Source organism: Aspergillus caelatus (genome assembly GCF_009193585.1).
Source record: "Aspergillus caelatus strain CBS 763.97 unplaced genomic scaffold BDV27scaffold_194, whole genome shotgun sequence".
NCBI classification, from domain to species: domain Eukaryota; kingdom Fungi; phylum Ascomycota; class Eurotiomycetes; order Eurotiales; family Aspergillaceae; genus Aspergillus; species Aspergillus caelatus.
This window is the reverse complement of record NW_022475457.1, coordinates 17,221-30,761: the sequence shown is the minus strand read 5'-3', so window position 1 is coordinate 30,761 and position 13,541 is coordinate 17,221. Positions and strand designations below refer to the sequence as shown.

General features: G+C 51.7%; 4 protein-coding genes across 4 annotated transcripts; 3 read left to right on the top strand and 1 right to left on the bottom strand.

Moving 5' to 3' along the window:
* Positions 1-1,200: 1,200 nt before the first annotated feature.
* On the top strand, positions 1,201-2,979 carry BDV27DRAFT_161246 (non-ribosomal peptide synthetase; the record flags this gene model as incomplete). The annotated part of the gene is made up of 2 exons (XM_032073187.1): positions 1,201-2,554; positions 2,705-2,979. The coding sequence occupies 2 exons, from the start codon at positions 1,201-1,203 to the stop codon at positions 2,977-2,979; spliced, it is 1,629 nt and encodes a 542-aa protein (XP_031923951.1).
* Positions 2,980-3,009: 30 nt separating this feature from the next.
* Positions 3,010-7,470, top strand: BDV27DRAFT_161245 (uncharacterized protein; the record flags this gene model as incomplete). The annotated part of the gene is made up of 4 exons (XM_032073186.1): positions 3,010-4,005; positions 4,054-4,666; positions 4,830-5,139; positions 5,202-7,470. The coding sequence occupies 4 exons, from the start codon at positions 3,010-3,012 to the stop codon at positions 7,468-7,470; spliced, it is 4,188 nt and encodes a 1,395-aa protein (XP_031923950.1).
* A 1,251-nt stretch (positions 7,471-8,721) lies between these two features.
* BDV27DRAFT_167378 (cell wall cysteine-rich protein) lies at positions 8,722-10,742 on the bottom strand (the record flags this gene model as incomplete). Its single annotated transcript, XM_032074467.1, has 1 exon — positions 8,722-10,742. The coding sequence occupies exon 1, from the start codon at positions 10,733-10,735 to the stop codon at positions 8,723-8,725; it is 2,013 nt and encodes a 670-aa protein (XP_031923949.1). The 5' UTR covers positions 10,736-10,742.
* Positions 10,743-11,707: 965 nt separating this feature from the next.
* On the top strand, positions 11,708-12,940 carry BDV27DRAFT_161243 (uncharacterized protein; the record flags this gene model as incomplete). Its single annotated transcript, XM_032073185.1, has 2 exons — positions 11,708-12,781; positions 12,842-12,940. 2 exons carry the CDS (start codon positions 11,708-11,710, stop codon positions 12,938-12,940), a joined length of 1,173 nt encoding a protein of 390 aa, XP_031923948.1.
* Positions 12,941-13,541: the final 601 nt, after the last annotated feature.

Here is a 13,541-nt window from a genome sequence, read left to right as displayed (position 1 = left end):
AGACTATTACTAGAAATTATCTCGGATCGCGCACATCAGTTAGAAAAAGAAAAAGGAAAGAAAAAGAAAAAAAAAACAGTCCATTAGCCCCAAGAACCCAGCACCAAAACCACACCGATAAAATTCCAATCAATCTTATCGCTTGGATTATATAAACATTAGGAGCTCCACCTCGGAACTTGGTTGAGAGTCCGTGCACCATGAAATGGTGCCGGAAAACTTACTCCTTGAAGTATAGAAGTAGTAAATAGTAGCTGAACACTTACCGGTTGAGGTTGAGAAGAGATTATTATGGAGCTCTTCTGTACTATTATTATCAAGACCTTTTTTTATGGACTTCAACACAACTTGAATTCCAAATCAAGACACTGTCTTTCTAATCCTCTAACCCCCTAATCCCTAGTCACCCTGAATACCCTGGTGTTGGCAGTAGGAATACATAATAGTAATACTACGCGTGGTTCTCCAGCATTCTGTTGATAGAAGTATTGCTGCACTAAATATTGGGCCCATGTTTCTTTTTGGACGATCCGCTAAATGAGTGCCACCCAATGGATTCTCTAGGAGAGTCAACAAAAAATAAATAATCATGGCAGAGCGCCGTAGCGATTGCGCGTCTCTCTCAGTGGTTCACGTCAGCCCTCACAGCCTCCTCCATTCGTCCTGGAGAACGAAAGAGGGACATTAGGATTCAGCCAAGAGATTTAAATAAGGTACATAATACCTCGCGAATATGTCTATTGAAATTATCAGTGGGTCATAGAGATGAAAACTCAAAGACATACATTCAGCGATTGCATCTGGTGGAAAGACCGTACGTTGCCCAGACAATGCACGACATCCAGTTGACGGATGGAGCGCCACCCGTCCGCGCAAAAGAAACATGCCCGGTACCATGGACAGAATGTACCTTTGACTTCGGTGCCCTCGGTTGGACGCCAAAGGATGTTTTCCCTGCACTTCTCCTGTTCTGTGCGGCCGTGTCTTACGGAGACCTCCGAAACTACACTGGGTGTGGTATAATCGGGATTGATGCAAACGCCCAACTTACTCCCATCCGCAAAACGGACAACCTCGTGGACTGCCTCGTACCCATCGAACCCGACTTCGACCTTGAATCGTCAATATCTCAGAATTTAAGAACTTTGGAGCATGATCTGTATGAAGAGGCCCCAGCGGCATCATGAGCACCAGAATGTCATGAGCGGAGGCACCATTCGTCACATCGTTATACTCGAGGAGAACAACAATGCAGGTGGGAAATCCCCGAAGTGGATGCAACAGCTCGAAGCTGCTGAACAGACAGATGAGCTCGTCCCCGCAACCGTTCTGCATTGTATCCTGGAACAATGCCTTTTGTTAGTTCGAATATGTATTAGACAACCAGGGGCAGATGGGGCTCACCGAACAGAAAGCGTCATCGAGAACTTATTGCACCTCCTCGTTAAATCGCTCAGTCACCCACGATTGCGGCTACTGGATGCAGTAGGAGACTTCCTACCCACCTCGCCTACGGCGTCCATACCAGATGTTCCACCATTCTGGGAGGTGTGCGTGCAAAAGGTAATCCAAGACCAATGTCGGAAATCCCCAGACTCCCTCGCAGTTGACGCATGGGACGGCTCCCTCACATATCGAGAGCTGGACGAACTGACCGACCGGCTGGCACGCGCACTGATGCACTTGGGGATAGGACTGGAGCGCTTCGTCCCCATCTACATGGAAAAGTCCCTATGGACAACGGTGGCCATCCTCGCCGTGATCAAAAGTGGTGGTGCGTTTAGTCTACTGAGCCCAGCCCATCCTTTACCCCGCCTGCAGCAGATCTGCGACGATCTCCGAAGTCCGTTTATACTGTCGTCGGAAGCGCAGGCAGCGCGGTGTCTGAAGCTGGGAGGAGAGGTTCTGGTTATAGAGAGTTTGGATCAAGCATGCCGATCAAGCCGTGTCCTCCAGGAGATGCCGCTGGCCCAGCCTGGCACTGCGCTCTATGTCGCTTTTACGTCGGGCTCCACGGGGAAGCCAAAAGGAGTCGTGATTGAACACCAGGCGTACTGCTCAAGCGCTCAGTCGCATATACAGGCCTTCCAGATCAACGACAGGTCCCGCCTCCTGCAGTTCGCCGCCTACGCGTTTGATGTGAGCACTCTAGAGACTTTAATCACGCTGATGGCTGGAGCGTGTCTCTGCGTACCGAGTAAGGCTCAACGAAATCATGTGGTATTGTTCGAAGACGCCTTAAGGGCCTTCCGTCTCACCCACGTAGGCCTCCCTCCCTCCTTTGCTCGAATAGTTCCCTGGGCGAATCTCGAAGAGCGGCCCACGTTGTTACTCGGCGGCGAGCCGATGCGCAAGTCAGACAGGACCATTTATAGCGCGCTCGGGATGCGCTTTATGAATGCATACGGGCCTACTGAATGCTCTGTCAATGCGACAATCCATGATCGTGTCCGGCCCAGACATTCGGTGCAAAACATCGGCAAGCCTACCGGGGCGGTTGCGTGGATCGTCGACCCCAACGACATGGAGAAGCCGATGCAATGGAACGAGGTGGGTGAGCTACTTCTTGAAGGCCCAATAGTGGGCCGGGGATATTTGAACAACAGCGATGCGACCCATAAGGCCTTTATCGACCCTCCAGCATGGCTTCGGCAGCTGTGAAGGGGCCAGTATCAGCATTGGGTTTACTGGACTGGGGATCTAGCGTCTCAGGATCAAACAGGGACTATTCACATCGTCGGTCGCAAGGACGGACAGTTCAAGATTCGGGGGCAGCGCGTCGAGGTCGCCGATGTCGAACATCACGTCAACGACGTTGTGGCCATCAGCACTGAAGTTGTGGAGAAGGTCAATACGTCCGAGGACCACCAGAGGCTCATCGCATTTATCGTCCTTGATGGGCCGTTACCTGCTCAGATGACTGACTCGCTCTTTCTAGCAACGGATGCCTCTGACCTGGAGACTTTAAAAGCCATTTAAGAGCAGCTGCACAACCGTCTTCCCCGGTACATGGCTCCCGATCTGTGGATTCCCTTGGCCCATCTACCCAAGGCAGCGTCTGGCAAAATCGACCGACGTTTATTGAGAGACACCGCAGCGGCAATGTCGCAAAGAGATCTTTACGCCTTTGCGGGATCCCTGACAGAGAAACGGGCTCCTGCCACTTCCAGTGAACGGACACTACAGCAAGTGTACGCTGATATCCTCCAAGTCCCGCCCACCGCCATTGACATGGACGATACCTTTTTGCGCCTTGGTGGTGATTCCGCCCAGGCTATTCGTCTGGTCAGGGCTGCAAGAAAGGCGGGACTGACCGTTCAGATGCAGGAGGTCCTCGCTAAGGTCAGTATCGCCGACCAGGCGGACAAGGCCATAACGATTGCATCTTTGCCTGAGGCTATCTATGAGCCATTCAGTCTGGTGGGGGCCTCTGTGCAGGCTGATGTTCTTAGGCTGGGCCAGGAGCAATGCCGTGTGCAACGGTCCCAGATAGAAGACATTTATCCGTGCACGCCCCTGCAAGAGAGCATGTACTCATCCTCGTTGCAGCACCCTGGAATGTACACCGGAAACATTGTTTTTCGAATCCCTCTCGGTGTGGATATCTCCAGGTTGAAACATGCGTGGAAGGACACGGCGGACAACAACCCCATCCTGCGCACGCGGATTATCCAAACCTCACATGGGTTTTTTCAAGTCGTTGTCGACACCTTTGCGTGGCGGGAACATACCGGCTCCATTCTGGCAACTCCGGGATTCACGGAGCTGGTCGGGCAACCGTTGGTTCAATACCTTCACAAAGAGAAGGATCGTGAGCTGGTATTAACGAGTCACCACGCTGTGTCGGATGACTGGGCGCTACGTCTCGTTCTACAGCAGGTGGAAGCTGCGTATCAGGGTCATTTGCTGGAGAAGCAGCATTTCCATCCCTTCATTCAATACACCCAGAACCTTCGGGGCGTGGAGGAGTTCTGGGCTACGCAGCTGTCTGAACTGGATGCCGCGGTCTTTCCTGAGCTTCCAGCCAGCAATTACTGACCTTCGGCCACGCAGTCCCTCCAACATCAAATCGAGGGGCTTTGCGTAAACAAGCGAACGCCTCATACGCTCCCCACTTACATCTACCTTGCGTGGGCATTGCTCATTGCTCACTATACTGATTCGCCCGATGTGGTGTACGGCGCGACCCTGAGTGGACGCAATGCCTCAGTCCCAGCCATTGAGGCCATGGTCGGACCAACAATCACGACCCTTCCATTGCGCGTTCAATTGCAGTCTGGAATTTCGGTAGTGACCGCGTTGGACCAGGTACAAAAAACTCTGGCTTCAATGATTCCGTACGAACAGGCCGGGTTGCCACGGATTGCCAGGAGTTGCCAGGATGGCACGAGAGCCTGCCAGTTCCATAACCAACTCATAATCCAGTCCCCGGAGGAAACAGACCATACAAGTCTTTTTGAAATCGTCCAAGCGTCCGCCCATACCGGGCTGGATTATACAACCTTCTGTGGGTTCGCGATGATGCTGTCGGTCCTACCCAGCGCAGACCGGACCAGGATGGCTATTGATACTGCGTTCGATCCCCATGTCGTCTCGCCGGATGCTGTGTCAGTTTACGCACATTCTGCGTCAGATCCTGCAGCAGCCTGCGCAGCAGATAGAAACAGTGGGTATGGCGTCCCCGGATGACTTGGTTCAGCTCCAACAGTGGAATTCTCAGATACCTCCGGCGGATTCCCGGTCCTTGAACGACCTGGTTCTAACTCAGTGTCTCGATCAACCACGGGCCACGGCTGTGTGTGCGTGGGATGGGTCATTGACATATTCAGACCTAGGCGGCTTGTGCTCCTCCCTCGCCTACCGACTTAGCTTGCTGGACATGCACCCAAGTTCTTCAGTAGGGATCTGTTTGGAGCGGAGTAAATGGAGCGTTGCCGCTATCCTGGCCGTCCTGCGCGCCGGGGGAACATGTATCCTCCTGGACTTGCATCATCCACGCCAGAGAATTCACGATATTCTCAAAGAAACTTCCGTTCAAGTCATGATCAACAGCCAGGCGATGGCGGCAGTAACAAGCGGCCTCACGCCAATTGAGGTTCGTCTCGATCCAGCGATCACAGAGCTCCTGCCCCAGACGCCGTGCCTCCCTGATTCACCGGACCCCCTACTGCACCCGCCTTTATTCTGTTCACCTCTGGCAGCACCGGTCGTCCCAAAGGCATCGTCATGCCACACAGCACCCTAGCCTCCAGTATTAAGTATCATAGTGCACCGATGAATGTCGGTGCTGATTCGCGGGTGCTCCATTTCTCCTCGTATGCGTTTGATGTCAGTATATATGAGATCTTCACTACACTGGCGGCGGGCGCAACCCTCTGCATTCCGTCGGAATTTGAACGTAAAAACGCGCTTGCCGAGACGATCCGCCGATTCCAGGCCAACTGGGCGTTTCTCACCCCATCAACAGTGCAGACTTTGCAACCCTCGGAAGTCCCATGCCTGTCGACCTTGGTCCTGGGAGGGGAAGCTGTCACCCGCGAAAACGTCGATGTTTGGGCCCCTGGTCGCACGCTGGTCAACGGATACGGTCCCGCGGAAGCCACCATCTGCGGTGTTGGAACCATTCCGCCGACGGGGTGGAAGCCGGGGTTGATTGGGTCAATTGTCGGTGGTGTCGGCTGGGTGACAATGCCCACTGACACGTCACAGTTGGCTGCCATCGGGGCCATCGGAGAGCTGCTGCTGGAAGGACCTTTTCTGGCTGCAGGATACTTCAACCTCCCGGATGTCACGGCCGCTTCATTTATGAAGTCCCCGGCATGGAGACAGACAATGCCCCTGGGTCCATCCTCGGGTCTCTATCGGACGGGAGATCTCGTGCAGTACCAGGATGATGGAACCATTCGATACATGGGCCGTCAGGGCACGCGCATGAAGTTGCACGGCCAACTGATCGAACTGGGAGAAATCGAAACCAACACGCTCCATGAGTTCCTTGCGGCCAACGGAGTAGCCACGGCTCGACGTGCCGGGCTCAACTTCACCGTGGCGGACGTCCTGAGCCCGAGCAGCTCGTTGTCATCTCTTGCACTCTCCTTGCTGGAAGTCAGGCCCGGTCAAGAGAAACCTGTTTTGTCTGCTCCAGCTCAACCATCTATCCTCACATCAGTAGGTTTCCAGCAACATCTCAGCTCTCTACAACAGCAAGGAATACCGCCCCTGGCAGGAAATGTGACCAGCGCGCGGCCAGCTACGGAAGCACAATCAATACTCGTCTCGCGGTATCTGTGGTTCAATTTCCAGTTTCCATTCCAAGGCAAACTCAATGAAGATAGACTGCGAGATGCTTGTCGGGCACTTGTTCGTGCTCACAGTGTGCTGCGAGTTGTCTTCACTAAATATCGCGAGGACCTCGTCCAATTAACCCTAGCGGAAGATATGGATCTCCCTCTGCAGGTTGTAACGACCCATAACCAGTTAGACTCCTTTTGTGAATCTCTTTGCCATTCGGAGCAGGCTGTTTCGGTTCCTTCAGCAGGAGTCGCGACCCGTTTTACCCTGGTATCCAATCCCATGCATACAGACCAGCGACTCATCATCCGTCTGGCCCACGCCCAGTATGATGCCATTTCCATTCCGATTCTGGTCCACGATCTCGAATCAGTATACAATGATGGAAAGAAGATCGCGGATACCTCTTTTGACCGGTGCCTTGAACAACGAGCGCGGCACTCCGATCAAGAGCAGCAGCGAGCCTTCTGGCAGGAGTATCTGGCGGGCTCTTCTCCCCTTACCTCATCTCCCCTCGATCTCACGTCGGCCACCCACTTGGTCACAGGAACCTGTGATATCGCTCTCCCAGCTAGGCTCCCACCTTCGGTCACTCTTCCCACTGTCGTGAAAGCCGCTGCCTCTCTAGTCCTCGCTCGACACCTCCACCGACCTGATATCGTCATCGGTCAGATCGTCGATGGGCGCAGTCTGCCATTCCCCGACGTCGACCGAGTTGTAGGGGCTTTTAACAACTATATACCGTTCCGGGTACAGCCTCGTGCGTCCATGACCGTCCGAGACTACCTCCTCCATGCCCAAAGCCAGCATGCCCGGAGCTTAGGTTCCGAGTCTGTAGATTTGCGCACGATCGTCTCGCACTGCACCGATTGGCCGTCTTCGACGGAATTCGGGTATATTGTGCAGCATCAGACGGCTAATCACGGCCTAACGTTGACGCTAGGGTCCAAGTCTTCGTCTCTCAAACTGGTGGGCAGTCTCTCGCCCGGATCGGAGGTGTGGATTTGCTCTACCGAGACTCCATCTGGGGTGAGAATTGATATTCACTCCTCAGCGCAGAGGATGAGTCTCGACCGGGTCACATCTATGGCGTGTGACGTTTGCGCAATGATTAATGATCTTCTGACGAAGTTGGATGGGTATTTGTGTGCTATTGAAGGGATCACATTCCTAAGCTAGATTAGTATCTAGTCAATGACTTATAGTTTAGGGGAGCGTTTGCAGATGAAACGGCCGGACATTTTCCCGTCCGGTCACCGCTTCTCACCCCAAAATCAGGCACTCTGAGATGGAAAGATAAAGATCTCATTCGAAAGCGGTTCAAACTCCTCGGCCAGCAAAGGACCATCTTGGCGCATTTTCGATAAGCTGAAGCCTGAAAAAGAGACGGTTTGATGGTTGGGGGGGAATATTCTCGAGGAAGAAAGGTGTATGCCATTCTTGTGTATAGTTATGTGGATCCAGAGCATTTGGATTTGGACAGTGGTGTCTAGTTTGGGAGTCGTAGAGGACCAGATATACTCGGATTAAGGGTATGGAGGACGTGGGACGTATTTGCTTAGAGATTAGGATGCATCATTTTGGCACTTGAGCGCGGACCTTTTTATTTTCTTTGAGTTAGCTAAGAGATATCACACAAGTAGAGTGAGTAATGAGGGAGGCAGATTGAGTGGAAATGCGGAAGTTAAAAGCTTTCCAAGTGAATCTTCTGTTGTTGTAAATTTTGGTAATGTGATGTGATCTCCGGAGGGTCGAGTATAAGATAAATTCCAGTTCTAGTAGCGAGAATTACAAACAGCTCAGTATATAAGACATAACCCCTCACTGATAGTGCTAGTTATTGTGAGTAGGGATGTTGTAATGGCTGTATGTGATCTAGCGGAAGATAGTGATATTATGGTTGTGAAAGGGATGAAGGAAATCTTGCTTTTTCTTTTATATAGAGAGTAAATATCTGATTTGTCTCTCTATATTTCCTCTTTTTCTCGTGAGTTGACCTTAGGGCTATCTTGTTTAGGCGCAATAATGTGCAATATTTTACATTTATTAGCTTAGATCCAATTAGTTTAGATATTGTAAAACTAAGCACTATAAGGATCACCTTTTTTTTTATTTTTCTTTTCTTTCTTGATACACTAGTAGTCCATATGCTCACAGGATGTAGAGAGCTACAGTATAGTATAAGATAAGCTGTACACCAGCCATAACACAGGTGATTTATCAGCAATCCCGTCTAATCGGCACCCGTCAGGGCGTTAAGGTTCGGTGGGTGAATGCTTTTTCCTATTTTCAATTTTTTTTTTTCTTTACTTCCTTACATAAACCTCCTATTCTAATACTTTATATCCATGCTAAGAAGCACTTCTCTTGGAAATATCGAATTCAACCCCTATCGTCATCTATTTATACACTTTCAATTCAAAGGGAAATTTTACATCTTTGCACCATCGAACAGTACAACCCCCAAGGACCGGGCAGGGCAGTACTCGAACTCCATACACTCGCCATCTACCAAAGCACAGTGCTCTCCGTTAAACTCCTGGCCAGGAGGACACTGCGGTGGCTTGTCGCCAATACACTCCTTGGAGGCAGCATCCCACTTGGTGTTGGTCGGGCAAGTGGGATCGGTTTCGGCAACACACTTCTTGCCGTTGAACTTGAGGCCAGTAGGACAGCCTGGAATCTCCTCCGAGGCACACTCAGTACCGTCAAAGACCGTATCGGGGGGACACTCAGGAGCATCACCCACACAGGCGGTGCCGTTGAAGCTGGTCCCGGGCTCACACTCGGGTCGGACATCGGAGACACACTTGCCATTACGCAGAGTGTATCCTGGCTCACAGCCCTTGACTTCGGTGTTCACACATTCCCCATTGACCCACTTGTACAAGGGAGGGCAGGTAGGATGCTCGATGGTGACACACTGAGTACCATCGAAGATGAGACCCTTGTCACATTGTGGAGGTCCAGTGACACAGTCGTTACCCACAAGGACAGACCCGGATTTGCAGCTAGGGCGGGAGTTGGTGATGCAGGTGCCGTTGCTGGGCAAGCTACCGACGGGGCACTCAGGACGGTTGGACGAGACACAGCGGTGTCCGTCAAAGATCGTACCAGAGGTACAAGAAGGCCGGTTAATGGTGACACAATCCTTCCCATTGAAATATTTGCCGGTTTCACATTCGGGGGTGGTAATGACGCAGTTGGTGCCGTCAAAGCGTGCGTCACCCTCACAGGTCGGGGCGTCAATGCTCACACAATGCTCCCCTTCGAGCTTTGTTTCGTCGGGACAAGCGAGCGTCTCGGTTGAGACACAGTCAGAGCCCTTGAGCTGGTAGCCCTCAGGGCACTGAGGACTCTCCAACGAAGAGCACACGGTTCCGTCGCGAGTGTAGTCAGGAGGACACTCAGGGGGCTCGACCGAGACACAGCGGCTACCCTGGGGCTTAAACGTGGGAGGGCAGATGGGGACAGTGACAGTTTGTTTCTCGCAGCGATCCCCGATCTTGATGAGACCAGGTGGGCAGTTCCCATCCACATCCACTGGGATGAGGCATGCTTCTCCATTCCATGTCAGGCCTACGGGGCAACAGCGAGCAGTGTTGGAGAGACGGTCCACCGACAGTTGGGTACCGGAGTCACATTCAGCTTGGCTCGTTGAGTAGCATTGACCGTTTTCAAATTCCTGCTCGGGTGGGCAGGTGGGGTTCTGTGTAAGGGTGCAGGTCTGGGTCTTGGGGTTGAAGGTGGTGTCGTCAGGACAGGCTGGGCCCTGAACCGAGACACAGTTCTGGCCTTTGCGCACGGTTCCCTCAGGGCAGAGAGGCTTCTGCTCAGACACACAGCGCTTGACTGTCGAGTCGAATTGGCTTCCCGTGGGACAGGACGGCTGCTTCTTGCTAACACATACACCATTGCTGAGCTCGGTGGTATCCTGGGGGCAGGTGGGACCCTGGGAACTCACACAGTCCTGGCCATTGAAGCGGTCGTCACTCGGACACGTAGGATGCAGTTTAGACACACAGACCTGGCCGTGGAGCTCGAAACCCGCGGGGCACGCGGGGGGCTCCTTGGAGACACAAGCCTTATCCCGGAAGACAGTCGGGGGAGGGCAGTAAGGAGTGGCTTCGGTGACGCACACCCGGCCGTTGAATTCTTCACCTGGAGGACATGCCGGCTTGGAGACAGAGACACATTTGCCATCCTGGAAGATGGTGTTCTCCGGGCACTTGGGCACACCCAGTACACAGGACTGTCCGTCGAACAGGGTCCCCTCGGGACAACATTTCACCTCACCCGATCCAGCATGGGTCAAAGGCTTGATGTCGTCAAGCGTGTACTTGCGTCGGGGGGAAGAGAGAATATTCTGCTGGCCCGATGCTAGGATTGCATGACACAAAGGCGCCAGCAGGATCGCGACCGAAGCTGACCGGATGTTGATCATGGCAAACAAAACGTAATGACTGGGTTGATGCTTAGAAAGAGGAGAAAATTCTTGCCATATTGGAGGGAAGGAAAGGCCTTATATAGCTGCTTCTTGTTCGCGCTTGAGACTTTTGCTGTTGCAACTCATAGCAAAAGCTACGCCCGAAGAGCGATACTCGAACATGCCGAACGGAGGATCTCGGAAATGCGCGCACGGATTGCGGCATTTGTAAAAGAGTCAGGTCAGATCTTTGTGGAATATGTAACTGGTGGGGCATAAGGTTCGATATGATCGTCTTCAGCTCAGCCGAATCTGGGGAGCCCGCCAAGCTATATAGGTGGACCAGCCTACCAGGCTTCCAATTGCTTCTGAGGCATCGGCATCGGCATCGCCAGCTCAGCTCAGCTGCGGTCCGCCCCGCTTCCCAGTCTCCACATAAATGAAGTTAATGAACTGCAGAACTCAGACCTTCAAGATAGCAGGGAAAAGTCTTGCCGATTGTCATCCATTCTCGTACCTGCACCTCGCATGCACTCTAGACTTTAAAATGAACGCGTCATTTACCATGTGGATACGGGTGATCACTTCTGATCAATCATAGGGTTATTGACACAGTATGGGTGTCTGCACATATGTGTGAAACTAAACATCATACGCTGTGGATGGCGGAGATGTGCATGCACGATCTGCTTTTCAGCTCAAGAGGTTTCCCAAAAGAGGCAGGGTCCATTGAGCACTAAATTGAACTATCGATTCTAAGTTTTCTGTGGCTGGCTGATCGGTTGCTCACAAGGTAGCGACGTGTTAGACTGAAGGAGAGTCGGCACTGATATCGATGATCGCAGTGGGAGTCATCTCGAGACATGTATATCATGCCAACAGAGACCCAGAACCATTTTTCCCTCTCCTGCAATCCAAGATTTATTCCGCCAAATTTATCCCTGGCTTGTGCCTTCCTTTTTTTATCTGTTGCGGCCGTTGCGAGCAACAATGATCCTCAACCTTCCTCTGCTTGCTGTCCTGTCGGGCGTTGGGGTCACCTGGGCCGCCTCGTCGTCCAATTGCCTGTCAGGTTCCAGCTTCGACACATGCTGCTCTGATCGAGACGCTGTGGGCAAGGGCACTGTTGATGGTGTCGTCATGAATTATGCCTGTGGAACCTATGCTAAAGATGAGACGTTGGGTTTTGGAACGACGCACAAGGGCGTCGCCAATGCCAAGGAATGCGCCGGGCTTTGTGCCAGTGACGCTTCTTGTCAGGGCGGTTTCTGGTCTAAAGTGGGCTCCAAGTGCTATTTATTGAATGGCAGTGGCTACAAGACATATCACAACAAAGGCACATTCTTGCTATTCGAGAAAACCACCGAGGATCCAGGGTCTGTCGATGAATGCAAGGATCGGGTCGAGTCCGCCACCTCCCAGTGTAATACTGAGAAGGATAAGATCAAACAACAGGGAGCACAATTGTTGCAGAAGTGCCAGGATGATAAGGACCAAGCTATTGCACAGGCTGGGTCCAAGTGCGAAACTGAAAAAGATGCCATTCGCAAGGAGAATGCCCAACTGGCGGAGCAGGCCAGCAAGCAGTGTGAGGCTGACAAGAACCAAGCTCTCACACAGGCTGGGTCCAAGTGCGAAACTGAAAAAGATGCCATTCGCAAGGAGAATGCCCAACTGGCAGAGCAGGCCAGCAAGCAATGCGAGGCTGACAAAGATCAGCTTCGCCAGAAAGCAGCGACTGCAGCAAGTGAATACGAAAAGAAAATAGCAGATCTCCAGGCACAATTGACCCAGTGCCAGGCAAACGTGCCCACAGCGAAACCTGTCCCGGCTATAGATCCGAATTGCGAATCGAACAGCTGGATGAACATGTGTTCTAGTTGCTCCCAAGACACATTCGTTATCGACGGAAAGGAATTCAAGAAGAAGTGCGGTGTCCGCACTGTTGGCGCCCGTGAAGAACAATGGCTGTACCGCGCCTCCCTCATTGCGTGTATGAAGGAGTGTGCAACTCGGGGTGATTGTCTGGGAGTCGGATGGAGACCTACGGAAGGAATAAACGGAGTAAGTTATCACCAGAGCCCTCATATCCCAACATTGGTTCAGTTGACTAATACAACGAAGCATTGCCATGCCCACATAAGCATAGGACGCCCTCTCAGAAACGTGCCTGTCTGGAATGAGCATCTTGTCTACATGCCAGAGAGAGGGACTCCTTACTGATAGTGCTATCGTAAGTAAGTAGCATGTAATCTACTCAAAAGTGCGAACCGTGGGCGAAGGAAAGGTACTGCAAGTGCTAAAGCATCTACTGGATTTTAGAAAAAAAAAAATGATGAGCAAAATGACTTTTAATCTGATCGTAGTAGACCAAAGATATAAATATATAGAAGTTTTACTCGGCCAAGACCAACTCGTTCCCTACACTTACTAGCTTGAATTACGGCTTCGTAACCAACCATTCGACACACTCTGCTCACTTAGAAAGTGAAGAAGAGATACAGAGAACGACAATATATTGAGCACGTCAAATTAAGAGTACGGTTATAAGGGATCATAGATGGGTGAAGGTTAAGCCAAGTCAGCGTAAGAATGTGATGCCTGTCTAGGGTTGTTAAATATATAATACTTTACTAAGAGCTATAAGAACTATAAGGCTATGTTGTCCTCCAGCACGAAGTGGTGTGAACCATTCTTATCGGTGATCTCTGTTGATTCTCCTTTTCTTCCTTAACTTCTGTATTGTTCGATTGGCAGGCGCCCTCTACTTTTATATATTATACCCAGCTAAAGTGCGGACCCGTACCTAAAACTGCTCAACAGC